We start from the raw sequence: 15,132 nt of genomic DNA, 5'->3' as shown, positions 1-15,132 counted from the left end.
CATTTTATCATGGTAAATGGAATTACCCAGACACCTTAACTCAAACACACTGAATTAGATGAAACTATAAAACAAGTGTATTAACTATAAAGAGACAGGTTATGAGGAAGTACAAGTAATGAGGCATAAAAATCAGAAATGGTTACAAGAAAAATAAAGATAAAATACTTACCAGTGCCTAATTTAGCAAACTATCTTAGATTCAAGCAAAATTGCTCACCCCATGCTTCCAGCAAGATTACTGGCCAAACTCTTCAGGTCAGGACCCCTTCCCTCAAAGTTTAATAGCTGTTTTCCTTTGGCTTCTTCAGTGCACTTTCAGAGACAGACAGGGAAAGAGAGGGGGTGTCTTGGGGTGTTTGCCCCTTCTTTTTATAGTTTAAGTCCCCCCACTGTAAAACATTATTAGCTGGGAACTAGGAGACAAAGAGCCTGTTTGGAAGGATCTTCCTGCTGGGTTTTTTCACCTGTTTGAGCTTCCTTTGTTTTCCCTTCCTGCTTGATGACTCTGTTTGCTGCTTAAATGCAAATTAAGGCAAACACACACTCCTTTGTTCAAGACAGGTCCGTTTGACCAGTTTGATGCTACATGAGTTGTGAACATGCACTCTTAACTTCATACTGGGAAATCTTATAACTTCACATGCAATGTGGCCACGCGTATATTATCAGGGTAATATTGAGCAGCAGATAACAGGTTTTTTTAATGATAGCTTACAAGCCATACCTTGTACAAAGATGATTACAGTACTGTGTAGGGTGTGAATACAGGAGCGCATTCTGTCACAGAGTTTAAGATCCTTCTCTGCAACAGCACCAGCCCCTCCGGGGATATGACCAATATCAATACTAATTAACCTCCATGTCCAAACATGGTGCTAAGGGGCACCGTGCTGCAGGGAATGGTGTGAAAGACTCAATAAGATTTGCTCGTCCCTCTGAGCACTGACCCCAGTACTTCCCAGGCAGTGTCAGGCAGCATTGTGCTGCGGAAGATGTTGTCTTTTGCATTAAACATGTCCTCATTGCTTGGGGCATTTAGGAGTTGCCCTGTGAAATGAGTGCAGAGACACAGGCAGAGTCAGTGTGATTCATTTTCAGACTGTGGGTATGTCTTCACTCATGAAAGCAAATTCGGCACTGCTGGATCGATTCTGCAGAATTGATTGAGCAGATGTGGAGACCTGCTCAATCGATCCGGAAGTCGACTGAATAAATCCACCCTTGGAAAAAGATTAATACTGCATTGATGGGAAGGCATTGCCCGTCGGCGAAGCATAGTGGGGACGCCACACCAATTAGAATTTAGGAAGTCAACGGGAGATACGCACGCTACTCTACACAGCTTGCATATCTCCCGTCGACAGACGCTGAATTTTGCAGCAAGTGTAGACCAGGCCTAAGTGTAGTGTTGCAATGTGGTTTTTAAAAACTTGCTGTATTTCCACTCCAGAAGTTATTGCACTTGAGCAGTGGGTGGTCTTTAAATAATGCTTTACATTGGTAAAGGCTTTTTTAATTCTTGAGGATAACATGTGTTACAGATATGAAAAAATGTTGGTAGACTGATTTTGATTTGTCTACCCCGTCATCTTACCAATTGTCATGATGAAAATTCCAGCATCATGATATAAAGAAGCAGTCTTCTTTAGCCAGCCCTTTCACTGGAAAGGGCTGGATGCACAATTTCCCAGTGGGTTACAGAGTTACTTACTAGTCAGCAGTAGAGTGTTGGTTATCAAGAATGTAATTTCTCTCTCTCTCTGTGTGCAGCTGTTGCCCCAGTTTTCATTGATGTGTTGGGTCCCCAGGGTCAGGGGATTGGGTTGGCCTGCAGATCCACAGGCTGGTTCCCAAAACCTGAACTCCAGTGGGTTGGAAACGAAGGGCAGAATCTGACACTGGAGTCCAAGACCGGAATGACTCAGAACAGTGAAAGTCTATATGATGTTTTGGGCCATGTCACTGTCCCAGGAGGAGAAGCAGCAGCAGCAGCAATTAGTTGCATAGTGCGGAATAGCTTGCTGGAGACAGAGAGACAATCTTCCATTCATCTCTCAGGTGAGTCATCCCCATCCCAGGCAGAGGGGCAAATAAGAGGGAAGGGGCCTACCTCATTTGGAACTTGCACCTCAGCTACTGTACACATCAGGTAATTAAGGAAGAAAAACTACAGACTTTCTTCTCCTTTTTATTGGTGCTGCCCCTTGTGGTGCAGGTTTCTGTACTGTGGACACCTGACCTGTAATAACTGGACTGAGATCCATCAACTAAATGTGCAAAGAAGCCACTAAAGAGCCACCCAGTGGTAGCAACCTTAGTTCACTACAGAACTTGTCTAGATTGAAGATAGCTACGGAGAGGTGAAAGGCTCCGTACCCTATTCCCTGTCTCTCCTGGAACCAGTGCTCTAGAGGGGAAAGACTCCCCCCTTCAGTCTTTGGCATCACCAGTGCCACTTACTTCTCAGATTGTTAGGCAAATTCCGCTTCTGCTCATATTGCTGAATGGTGTCACCACCAATGGCAGCAATGGCGAACGGGAGAGCTTTTGGGGGACCAGAACTGCTTTCACCAGCATCCCTCCTGGGCAGTCTTTGTGGGTCGGATCTGAGAAGTGTGGGATGGAAAATGGAATTAGACCCAATCTCAACCTTCCACTGAGGAATGTGCAGGATGGTTTCCTATAGTGTATTCTCCAGGGGTTTGTCCAGGGCAATTTAATATGTCTTCAGTGATAGAGGCTCTACTATCACTTTGCTTCAGAGACACTTCCACAGTTTCCCCTCCCTGTGTCAGTACAGTCATGTCTCTAAACTGTGTTAAAGCATGGACAGTGCCCAGTCAGCACTGAGACTGAACCCCTTCCCCAAAGTCAAGTAAAGCCCTGAACTTATTCATGATCTCACATGCTCACAACATCCGTAATAGCTCTGGATAATTAATAAGATCATGTTACTCTTTACCTGACGTGAGTGTCCCTAGAAGCCAGGGGGAGACTCTTTAGCCAAACTCTATTTTACCTCTTTAGTTTTTCTTTTCTTAACACAAAAACAGTAGATATTCATCATTCTTTCTACTGTCCACAGGAAATCTGTAACACAACTTTAATGGTGGAGTTGTGACCAACTCCGCTGTAGTAATCAGTTGTTGCCATGTTTCTGTAGCTTTGGAAGAACATTTCTGGGGCCTGTAGTAAGGGCCGTAGTATTGGGCATGCCTATATTTGAGTGTGAAGGTGTGATTCCCACTCATGTCGACATGCCTGCATTAGTGCTGCATAAGCTAGTGCTGAGAACAGCAATTTAGCTGGGTAGCAAGTATAGCAACTTAGGCTAGTCACCCAAGTATCAACCTGTCCAGCCCCTTGGGCACATACTCGGAGCAGCTAGTCCAAGAATGAGTGGGGAAAAAAATCTCAGTCAAGACAATTTTTATTTTGGATGATCTTGTGGAACTGATAATTAGGACACTCAGTGAACCAGCAAGTGTTGACCAATTGGTGCAAAAGTCTATTGTTGGCCTGCAGTCATGGGAGACATTTGACAGAACAAAACCTTGTTTTTTTTAACTAATGAGGTGTTGGATTCTGAGGCTTAAATATTCCCAAAGCCCATTTTTGGCTTTATCTAGGTCTGGAATTGTCCCTTGGAGAGAGCATTCCCTTTATTTCTGTTTGACTTTCCACACACAAACAGCAAAATATGACTTTTTAAATTTCCGATGGAAGAAAGCACCTGGTAAATGAAGAAGAAATATAGGTCTCCCTGGCATACTGCAGAGTGTGCCACTCACTCTATGACAGACATAGCATGATAGAATCATAGAAATATAGGGCTGGAAGGTGCTTTGAGAAGTCATCAAGTCTAGCCCCTACACTGAGGCAGAACCAAGTAAACCTAGACCATCCTTGACAGGTGTTTATCAAACTTGTTTTTAAAAGTTTCCAGTGATGGCAATGGATCACCATTCTCTTTAAGCAGCCCTTAACATGTCTGAATGTTATCAGTTCCACCCTCCGTCATCTTTTCTCAAGGCTAAACAAGGCCATTTTTTAACCTTTCCACAGAGGCCAGGTCTTCTACCTCTTTTGTCATTTTTGTTGCTCTCTTCTGGACTTCTCCATGTCTTTCTTGAAGTGTGGCTCCCAGAATTGGATACAGTACTCCACCTGAGGCAACACCAGCGCTGAGTAAAGCAGAACAATTACATCCTGTGCCTTACATACAACACTCTAGTTAATATGCCCCGAATAACATTAGCCTCGTTCATTACTGCATCACATTGGTGACTCTTATTCACTTTTGATACGCTATAATCCCTAAATCCTTTTCAGCAGTACTGTCACCTAGCCAGTTATTCCCCATTTTGTAGTGGTGCATTTACTTTTTCTTCCTAAGTGAAGCACTTTTCATTTATCTTTGTTGAATTTCATCTTAGTGAGTTTAGACAAATTCTCAAATTTATCAAGGTTGTTTTGAATTCTAATCTTGTCCTCCAAAGTGCTTGCAACTCCTCCGAGTTTGGTATCATCTGCAAATATTATAAGCATATTCTCCACTCTGTTATCCAATTGATTAATGAAATATTGAATAGTACCGGACCTTGGACTGACCACTGTGAGGACCCCACTAAATATGACTCAATTTGACAGTGAACCAATGATAACTGCTCTTTGAGTACTGTCTTTCAATCAGTTGTCCACTCACCTTATAGTAATTTAATCCAGGCCACATTTCCCTAGTTTGCGTATGGGAATGTCATATGGGACTGTTTAACCCTTATTAAATCAAGATATGTCATGTCTGCTGCTTCCCACCTATCCACAGACTATTTTATACTCACTAATAACACTGCCTCCTTTTATGTAAAGGTGGTGCACAGAAAGATAGATTTGTTAAAGTATTGAGGTGCCTAAGACAGTTGTTTACTAGGATTTTCAAAAGCACCTGGCTGCCTAGGCACTCTTTAAAAATCTCACTAGGATGCCTATCTGCAACTGTATCCACTGAAATGCTGTTGCAAATTTGGCTCAAAGAAAATACAGAGCTTCTTCCCTATATATAGCACAATCCTTAGGAACTGCTGGGGATCACTGAGCCATCACTGTACAATCAAGTGAGGTGGAAAAATCTCATTCAGCCAGCTCTGAGATGGGACCGTGTTTCTTATATACAGTTATATCTTTGCTTCACAGATGACATTTTCCCACATACTTCTCCCTGGCTGGCTGCATTCTGGGTGTCGTTTGTGCTACTTCTTCTTTCTAATGGAGCCTGGGCATTTTGTGGATATAAAGGTGATGGAATCCGTTATTTATTTTTTTAAATCCCAGGCTACGAGTGTTAAGCTAAGGACATAGGACTGATTGTCTCATGATTCACATCATTTACCATGGTTTCATTTCAGAAAACAAATCTCGCAAAAGGTTCATTTTTGAAAACTAAGGATACCAGATTTAGAGAGAATAATTATCAGGCAAAAAAAAAAAATTGCAAAATAGCATGTATATATGATTTTATGATTGTTCACTCTGTGAGAGAAGGACCTGATTTTGATATATGTTTGTACGAGACCTAACATACTGCAGTCCCAGTCCTTTGCCTTTCGGAATGTCTGTTATTAAATCTGTTCCATGGAAGCTGCCTTCCACCTAGGTCATATTTTGCTGCCCTCGTCTGATAGTCTCAGCCTTATGAGAAAGCTTTGGAGGAATGGGACTCCCTCGGTTTTAACTGGCTGGGGTCAAATACCAGCTCTGGGGAGGTCTCGCTTCTTTGCCATGTTTAGTTTTAGAAATTTGGCAGTTCCGTTTCCAAGTGAAAAACAGGATTCCCCAGGCAATGGTTGTTCTGGCCCTCTGCCAGAAGTCACTACTTTTCACCTGCTGTGCTTACGGTCACAGGTACGTGGCCATGCATGGATCACTAAATATTGGACTTTGCTAGTTGAAAACTCCATGTTATTTTATTGATCTCACTCCCTATGACTTCAGATAGTTTTTATATCTCAAATGAAATGTTTAATTCTTAATTTTTTAGAGAAGCAAAAGGTTTCTCAGAAGAAATGCCGTGAAAAGGATGCTCTGTTATCTCTAGGTATGTTCCCTGTATTATGTTTTTGTTCTCTCTGTAGAATTGTGTGAGTGCTGGACTGGACTGAGGTGTTGAATGTCATCGCCTCACTCCATATTGTTGTTACCCACACCGATTATCATAGAATCATAGAAGATTAGGGTTGAAAGGGACCTCAGGAGGTCATCTAGTCAAACCCCTTCTCAAAGCAAGATCAACCCCAACTAAACCATCCCAGCCATGGCTTTGTCAAGCCGGGCCTTAAAAACCTCTAAGGATGGAGATTCCACCACCTCCCATTCCAGTGCGTCACCATTATGATAGCTTTACACATGTGTATTTTGCAGGGGAAACCTGACACTCAATACTTGTGTTTCCTTGCTGGGGATGGGGTTCATCTAGGAGCCCGGGCCCAATTCTTCAGGTTTTACTCACACTGCATTGTACCTCATTGTGTGAATTGTCTCATGGATTTCAATGGGACTGTTCATGGAGCAACACAGCATTCGACATGGGGAAAGGCTGCAGAATCTGGCCTCCCACTGTGAGTGGTTTTATCAACAATTAAGATTCAGTGCTGATCCAATGAAGCCTCATCTGGAAAGTCCACTGGTGGATTAAAAACGGAGCCAGGCAGTGGGAAATTCATTACCAAATCTCAGAAATCCATTGCAGGTTCTGTGTGAGGTGGTAAATCCCTCCTTTGCAGATTTTCAGTTGCAGAATTTGAAATGTTTTGTGAGTTTCAGCAGATTTGGTAACAGCAAAATAATATTTATTTTATATGACTTTATTTATAGTTTTTTACATGTTAACCTGTAAGACACTTTTTTTTTAAAAAAAAAAAAAAAGACTGTGGTGTGTGAGAACATTGGGGCATAGAACACAAGCTGGTTAAGTAATTTTAATTAACCAGTTACCTATACTAGATTTCTTGTTGACTTTCATACTCTGTTCAATAGCTAATGTTCAAGCATGGGATTTATTGAAAATGTATAGATTTAATTAGCAAAAATTAAATTAAGAGAAATACAAGTAAAAGAATTGTACGCAGTTCCACCCACCCCCGGGCATCAAAGCATGGATTTGCAAGGGTTTTCACCTCAAGCATCCGTGTTAATTGCTTCTTTGGCCCCACTTCTGTCCACAGCTTAGCCCTCTGGCTAAGTCACGTTTACTCTGAACCCCTTCTGGGTAAAAAAAGTCCAAAACTGTTCTGTTGATAAATTGCATAGTCAATAGCTTGAGCACACTTTTGTTTGGTATGAAATGTTCTCAAGAGACCAAATAACCAATGGCAATCAAGTTTATTGCTAAAAGTAAATAATAAGATAGCACAGGAAGAAAAGGTCAATACAACACCAGTTTCTGGGAAGCTGTCTCATGCGATGTTGTACATTCACTTTACACAGAAGGTGAGCTTCCAAAGTAACACATTTCAGCTAAGAGTATTTACTGGATGATTTCACAAGTTATAAAATGCTTTACACATCAATAAAATCCAAACCACCAGTTCACCCCAGCTCCTTAACTTCTTTTTCCGTACCTTTCCGTATCTTCGTTTTGGATACTAGCATTCCAGGTACTGGTCCATGAAGGTACCACCCCAGCTTGTATCAGGGCAGAACATGAATGTGTTTTGCCTTTGAAAAATTTTCTGTTTTCTAATGCCAAGGCTGCCTTCAGCTTTGCAATGTGCTGTGGGATATTTAGCGTTAGTTAACAGAATTATAGAAAGATGTAGGCCAATTCAGGTCATGTAACTGCTAGAAACATATATACAATACAGTGATGTCATATTGATATTGTGTGCTTTATACATATTAATATATTTGGTGTGAATAATACCAAGCAATGTGAGATAATACCATACCATACCATGCCATACCATACCATACCACACTACTATACTGTGAATAATACCAAGCAGTGTGAGATACTTTGTTTGGCACAGAACTGAGTGTGTGGCTTCCACTGAGCTCTCAGTCCCCACTTTGCCAGTCTGAGGTGCCACTGAGTGGACCCCGGAGTTCAGTCCAGGTGTCCAGCATGGCCACACGTAACACTGATGCCAGCCCTGCTCCTGCCCAACCTCCTGGCTCCTGCACTGCACCGGGGAGTGGGGAAGTATTATTATCTATGGAGTACAAAGCATTACAGAGAATGTGGCTAACTCTTTTCTCTCTCCTATTCCAGAGGCTCAGAAGAATGAGTTGGAATCAGGTACTTTGATAAATCCCCTGGCGAAATCGTGTCTTTGTTTTCACATTATAATTAGATAGAAAAATTACCCCCTCTGTGTATAAGATCTTTAATCAACCCAATATGCATTTCCCATTCCCTCCAAAATAAGGATATACAGGAGAACATGAAGCAGCTGAGAAAAATAGCAGAGAAACTTATCCCATCCTCATCACCAGCTTTTTCCTGTCTGCAGGCAGGACCATGAAAACCCCACTGAATTTAAAGTGATAGATCACAATTTTAATATGATTTTCAATGTAACACACACAACATTTCAGGCTAGTTCATTCCTGGGATCCCCCCCACTTGCCCCACTTCTCAGCTGCCCAGGTCTGCCAAGGAATCCTATCCCCAGTCGCTGATGTCCTCTGGCCCAGAGCACTAAACAAAGACCACAAATCATACCAACCTGGGCATTGACTTTCATGAAATACTGTAGGATGAGATGCAGCAAAGTCATTTTTCACATGTGATTCCAGACATTCAAATGTGAAACCTAAAGGTTCATGGTAAATTCGGGAGCCCATAGAAACACTCAGTAGCCCCTTCAAACTCATCCTTATAGGTTCACAATGTTACGGTGTTGTTTGCAGTGTTGTTGTAGCTGTGTTGGTTCTAGGAGATGAGAAAGACAAGGTGGGTGAGGTCATATCTTCTAGACCTCTGTGGGGCTTGAAAGCTTGTCTCTGTCATCAACAGAAGTGGTACAAGAAAAGATATGACCTCACTCACCTTGTCTCTCTCACAGGGTTACAAATCAGGGCCATAAAGGACATTCAGCACTTTCCAGACATACAGAGCTCTTTCTGCATGTTACATGCGGTGCCTCAGCTCTTGTTCTTTAACAACAAGTGGGATTCACAAAGTTATTTCAGTGCCTGACTCTGACTGATTTCAATATATACTTTTGTGGCCCTCACCCAACGTGCCTTTGGTTTTGAGATACATGGCTCAGTTGTTCAAATTGCTCTACTCAAAATTCCACACTTGGAGTCTGTGATGCGTTTCTTTCTTCTCTTCCCAGAACAGCACGATCGAAGCAAGAAACTTGGTAAGTGAATCTGTTGCCTCATTAGAGTGCCGCTGAGAAGTTACCTGCAGCACATGGTGCTGAGTAGCTACAGAAATGTCTATGCTACAAGCTTTGTGCATGATCATGGGACTGAGAGAACCATGTGAGCAGAATCTGCAGCAACCAAACCTATCTCCACCCCAGCATGCATGTTTTCTCCAGCAGACATAGGTTACCAGCTCTCACATCTAGATAAATAGATGTCACATTTACTTCAACATCAGATAATCAATCACATTATTGTGACGCCATAGAGAAGGGATGGCTGTGTCCTGGTAGCTGGCCTGTGCTCCTTTCCCCATGTGTAGGTATGAGCAAGGGAACAGATTGAATCTCTTTACTTTGTTGCCAAAAGCAGATCCTGAATGAGAGCACTGGTGCTTTCCATGTGAATCTAGGTCCTCATTGTAGCTGAAATGCACCATTTTAAAGACTTAATGGATTACTAGTAGAACTGAGTGAATAACTGGTTGGTGGCCAAACCGAAAAATCTGACCAAAAAAATTCTTTGGGGTCAGCCTCAAATGCAGAATTTTCAGTTTTCCTCTCCAAAATGAAAAATCAGAAAAAGATTAATGAAACATTTTGTTCAACCTGAAATATTGGTTTCCCCAGGTTTTTTTGTTTGTTTTTGTTTGTTTTGGTTAATTTTTGGGCGTTAATTACCCTTTTCATTTTGTTCTTTTTATATGAATTGATACATTTTTACTTTTTGGAAAAAAAACCCACACACTTTTTTTCAGCTGAAACTATTCACTGAATTTCATCTAAATTTGCAAATAGTTTTGCTTGACCTGAAAATGCCTTTGTGGTTGAATAAACTAATTGTTTGAAGAATTTCACCCAACTCTAATTATCAAAAGTGGAGGAAAGTAATTTTCTTTAACATATTTTAACCTTGTGAGGGTCCTTTAATCTCCCTGATTTTAATAGTGACCAGCAGAGTAAAGCCCCAGCATCACACAGAAAATACCAAATGTATCACTGGGAAACGATTGTTATTAGCAGATGCCTCTAATCTCACAGCTGTGAAAGGGTTTTCAATGCCTCAGTGTCTAAACGGGATGTCTCTTCTGTTGCTGTGAGAGAATCGAAGAAACGTGTAAATAGATCTCATGACTGTGGATCAGCACAGTTCTGCATAACGTATAGGGAATAACACAATTTTTTTCCATTTCAGAGAGACTGACCGTGGAATTAGGTGAGCTTATACGTTTCTATGTTGCATATCATGCACTTAGCTTTCTTTATATGCAAATTCTAATCTGCTCCAGAATGACATCGCTTCTTTCTACAAACGTCCAGGCAACCCAGCTTCCATAAACAAATTCATTTTCCTTCCTTTGCAGATTTCAGGAGGGCTCGAAGCTACATGGGTGAGTGGGATGGCACTGGGGCCGGGGATGGGAGGGAAGTACTGACTCTGAACTGGGGCCAGATGTGTCTGTTGATAAATCATATAGTCAATTGCTTGACCACGCTTTGGTTCATTATTTCACTATTAAATATACTCAAGACACTAAATAATCCATGTCAGTTAGGTTTATTAATACGATACAGGATAAAGGTTCTTTAAGATACCAGTGTTCCAAGGGCAGTCCCATGCATTGATGTTACATTCATCTGAGGCAGGTGTCCTTCCCAAAGCTACACCTCTCATATCATCCTTTTATACCCTACTTGTTTACTAGTGAAAGGTACCATGTACTTCATTTGAAACTAAATTCAACCAACTAGCTTTTATCTATTGTTTCTGGTACCACGATGCACCTTATCTTTGTTCTGGGTGCATGCATTCTAAGAGGCATGAAGACATCTCCTCGGCTTGTACCAGGATAAATAGGTTTATTAGGGTAACTCCCTTTCTGTTGCTGCATGGAAGCAATTGTATGTCTTGATACTGACAGTTTTACTGTCTACTTAAGCCAAAGTTTACTTCAGCTAATGCAAGATTTATGGGATACTTAGCATAAGGGAAGAGCATTATAATAAAGACTCAGGCCAATCTGGGCTATACAGCTGCTATATTAATGCTTAATAATATGCATATTTAAATGCTTGAGGTATATATTATGGGTAGTATTATCAGCATAATATATATGTGTGTGCTAGCCAGCATATATAGGTCAATGCTATTTAATGTACAAAAGCTGGAGTTTATCATTAGAGATTGTGATGGAGGTGAAGTGATGGCCAGAACCAACCACTCCCCAACAGTAGGCCCCTCATAGTCCAGATTTTAAAATATGACATATATTGCAAAATTAGCTATGGACAGACAAGCCGTAGGCGCACCACTGTAGTGTCAGGCTGGGGAGAACGTGCATTGTAAGACATAAGACAGAAGTCTCACAAATGGCCCATCCTCCATTAATTCTGATTGCGAGTTACTTTTGCCCTGGTGAAAGAGGGCTGAATTCTCCATTGGAATGTATAGACTTTGCCACAGGTACCATGATGATCCAATTTCATTTAAACCACCTTAGACAACGAGAGATCTGTGGCACTTTAAAGACTAACAAATTTAATATTTGTAGACATAAGCTTTCGAGAGGCTTAGCTCTCTTCTTCAGATGCGGTAATGCTAACACGGCTACCCCTTTGGAACTAAACCACCTTAAACGCTGTGTGGCATAGGAGGTGTGTGGTATAGAGGAGGACAGACTGGATGATCGGGTGGTCCCTTATGTCCTTAAACTCTATGACTTTAATGGTACAAGTAAAGCTGGGTGAAATATATTTTTTTAAAAAGCATTTTTCAGAACACCAAAACTATTCATGGCTAAAAAATGGATTTTTTAAAAAAAGTTGAAATGGTTCTACCATTTCAAAATGAAACATTTTGACTTTGCATGTTGAAATGTCGTTTCATAACTTAGCCATATTTATTTTTGAAAATAACAAAGAAAAAACAAAAAACTAAACACAATTGTTTTCAGATGTAAAAAAAAATCCCTGAAAATTAAACAAAACAAAATGAAAAAAGAGGAAAAAAATATGTTGCAGGTTTTTCATTTTGTTTCATTTTGGACAGTTTTCAATCTGAAATGATCTGTTGTTTTTTCTTTTTGGTTTTTGTTTCATTAAGAAATACCGAGAATATTCAGGTTTGGTTCGAAACTATTCAAAAACTTTTTCGGGTTAACCCCCATACAGAAAAATCATTTATTCACTCAGCTTTAAGTATATGTGATGTTCTGAGCACCAACTTCTACACCCTGGGAAATTGCAGTCTACCCTGTCTCAGGTCCTTTAATGGCCTGTCAGCTGCAAACCATCTAATTAACTCTCAGACCCCTCTGCAACTCCACTCAAACCTCCTTTGTCTTCTCAGTCTCCCCTCTGCGACTCCATGTTGTGACAGATTGTGTTGGGCCTTGTGCATCTGTGTGAGGAAATGAGAGGGCACAAGGACATCCCAAAGGGAGTAAAGAGGGGCAGGGAGAGAGCAGGACTTTGGCCTTGCCGTGTCCCCACGCCACCCATGCAGGAGAGCTGACCTGGTGCAGGGGGAGCTGGTGCCACACCCTGTTCGGGGGGGTGAGGGGAGGGGAGGAATGGTTCCTGCCACTGCAGCCTACCTTCACCCAGAGGGAATTCTGGCTGAGTCAGCCTGAATCCATCCAGGGCCCCCTGCGGCTGAGCAGAGTGGTCCATGGCTTAAAGTGACAATCTAGTGCCTACTTTCTTCTCCTCCCTCCTTCAGTACCCCCTGCCCTCCAGTGACTCCTCAGACCCTGTACGCTCTCCCCTCCACCCTTTGCTGTCAATCTGCAGCACTGTGACTATCCCACCCGAACAAAGGTCTGAGTAATTAAGACAGACACCCACCAAAGTGGGGCATCCATTTTGTCAGTAAAGGCCTGTATTTCAGTCCCTATACGCACCTTCCCTGAGCAGTCACTTCTACCAAGATTTGTCCTCAAAGAAATCATACCCCTGAGCTTGGCCAAGAACTGGCTTTCCCCAGAAACAGCAAGGGTATGACTTTGACTGCGTCCCATGGCTGTAGATAGACTGTTCTTGCTCCTACGTGGTACATCCAGAGGGAGACACAACAATTGTGCCGAATGACAAACAGAATGTTTATTAGATTTAATGGATGGTTTAGCTGAGCTTTTCCTTTAATTCCTGCTCTCCGTCTGGTTTGACTTGCTTTCTTCTTGGAACCCAGTAGGGTCCCTTTCTCACCCATTATAAATATCAGGCTGGAAGGGACCTCAAGAGGTTATCTAGTCCTTCCCCCTGCGCTGAGGCAGGACCAAGTAGACCTGTCCTAGACCATTCCTGACAGGTGTTTGTTCTTAGAAACCTCCAGGCGGAGGGATTCCAGAAAATCCCACAACCTAGTCCAATAACTATCCTTGGAGTGAGAGAGCTTCTCCTAACATCTAACCTGAATCTTCCTTGCTGAAGATTAAACCAAATTCTTTCTGTCCTATAATAAGTGGACATGGAGAACAATTGATCACTCGCCTCTTTATAATGGCCCTTAACATATTTATAGACTGTTTCCAGGTTACCCCTGCAGTCTTTCCTCAAGACTAAATGTGCCCAGTTTTTTAACCGTTATCTGATTTCTCTCCCCAGTTCCTGTCACTCTGGATCCAGATTGTAAACATCCTGAACTGAAAGTGTCTGAGGATGGGAGAAAAGTCTGTCATGAACCTGCATCGCCAGAGCAGACCACCCCATATGGGGCCCTGATCGCAGTGGGGAGGGAGGGGTTTGTGAGTGGGAGGCAGTACTGGGAGGTGGAGGTAGGGGAAGAACCAGACTGGGAGCTGGGGGTGCTGAGTGAGACTGTGAGGGACAGTGTAAAAGGAGCCAAGTTAGAGAACCCCCCTTTGAAGGGATGCTGGTCGTTGCAGCGATCTGAGGGGCAGTATCACCCCAGTAAGGCAAATACTAAAATCCAGGAGTGGGATTTATGGCCCACAGTGATTGGGGTTTATCTGGATAGAGAAGCAGGGACGGTTTCATTTTATAATGTTAATGTTTTGGCTGATATTTTTGTGACCCCTCTCGACAGTTCAGAGAGAGTGTACCCATTCCTCAGGCCTGGTCATGCTGTGGGGAGAGACAAGGGGAAACCCCTCAGCATCTGCCTCGCTGGAGACTGGGATTTTCCTACGAAATTATCAATGCAGACAGTTTGTCAGGACAGAGACAAAGACCCTTGAACATCACCCCTGTCCACCTGAGCCTGAGAAGAGGGGAGAAGAGAAGAAATCCAGGATGGACCATCCACAACAGAACAAAAGGTCAAAGCAGGGATGGAAGAAATTGCTAAATTTCAAGGCTTGAAATTTGACCCACAAGAGACTAGTGCCCAAATTTAAAAAATCCATCCAAAGGAATGCACTTACCTCTTGCATGCATCCCCACAGAGCTGGACCATAACCAGCCTATGGTCTGCAGTAAAACCTTTGCAAATGGATTTTATTTTGTGTTATGTCCCAATCTCCTAAGGGGCAATGAACCTGATGGAGATATTAGCCCCAAACTGACACTGTGGGGAAAATACCACAATGCTCATTGGGCCCGGTGGTTGGGCCACTCACTTGGGAAGGGGACAACCTTTCTTCCAGTCCCATTGCCAATGACCAATCAATTAGCTACACAAAATGGAAGAGCTTCAACAGGAGAAAGTGAGTGAGCCTTGTGCCAGAATATTACAAAGCCCACTGGTTAGGGTGCTCATATGGTTTATGGGAGCCTCTGTTTTAAGTCCCTGCTCCAC

At 42.3% G+C, this 15,132-nt stretch overlaps 1 protein-coding gene across 1 annotated transcript; it reads left to right on the top strand.

Annotated features, from left to right (window-relative positions):
* Positions 1-1,773: 1,773 nt before the first annotated feature.
* LOC137159889 (butyrophilin subfamily 3 member A1-like) lies at positions 1,774-14,711 on the top strand (the record flags this gene model as incomplete). The annotated part of the gene is made up of 8 exons (XM_067558358.1): positions 1,774-2,061; positions 5,197-5,298; positions 6,041-6,097; positions 8,270-8,296; positions 9,342-9,368; positions 10,570-10,590; positions 10,739-10,765; positions 13,980-14,711. Coding segments are annotated over 8 exons (1,142 nt in total), but the record flags the coding sequence as incomplete, so codon positions are not given.
* Between the last annotated feature and the right edge of the window lie 421 nt (positions 14,712-15,132).

Source organism: Emydura macquarii, unplaced genomic scaffold (assembly GCF_026122565.2).
Source record: "Emydura macquarii macquarii isolate MOO-44397 ecotype Brisbane River unplaced genomic scaffold, CSIRO-AGI_Emac_v2 contig_1984, whole genome shotgun sequence".
NCBI lineage: Eukaryota > Metazoa > Chordata > Testudines > Chelidae > Emydura > Emydura macquarii.
Note: the sequence above shows the minus strand (reverse complement) of the source record. Positions and strands in the feature narration are given on the sequence as shown.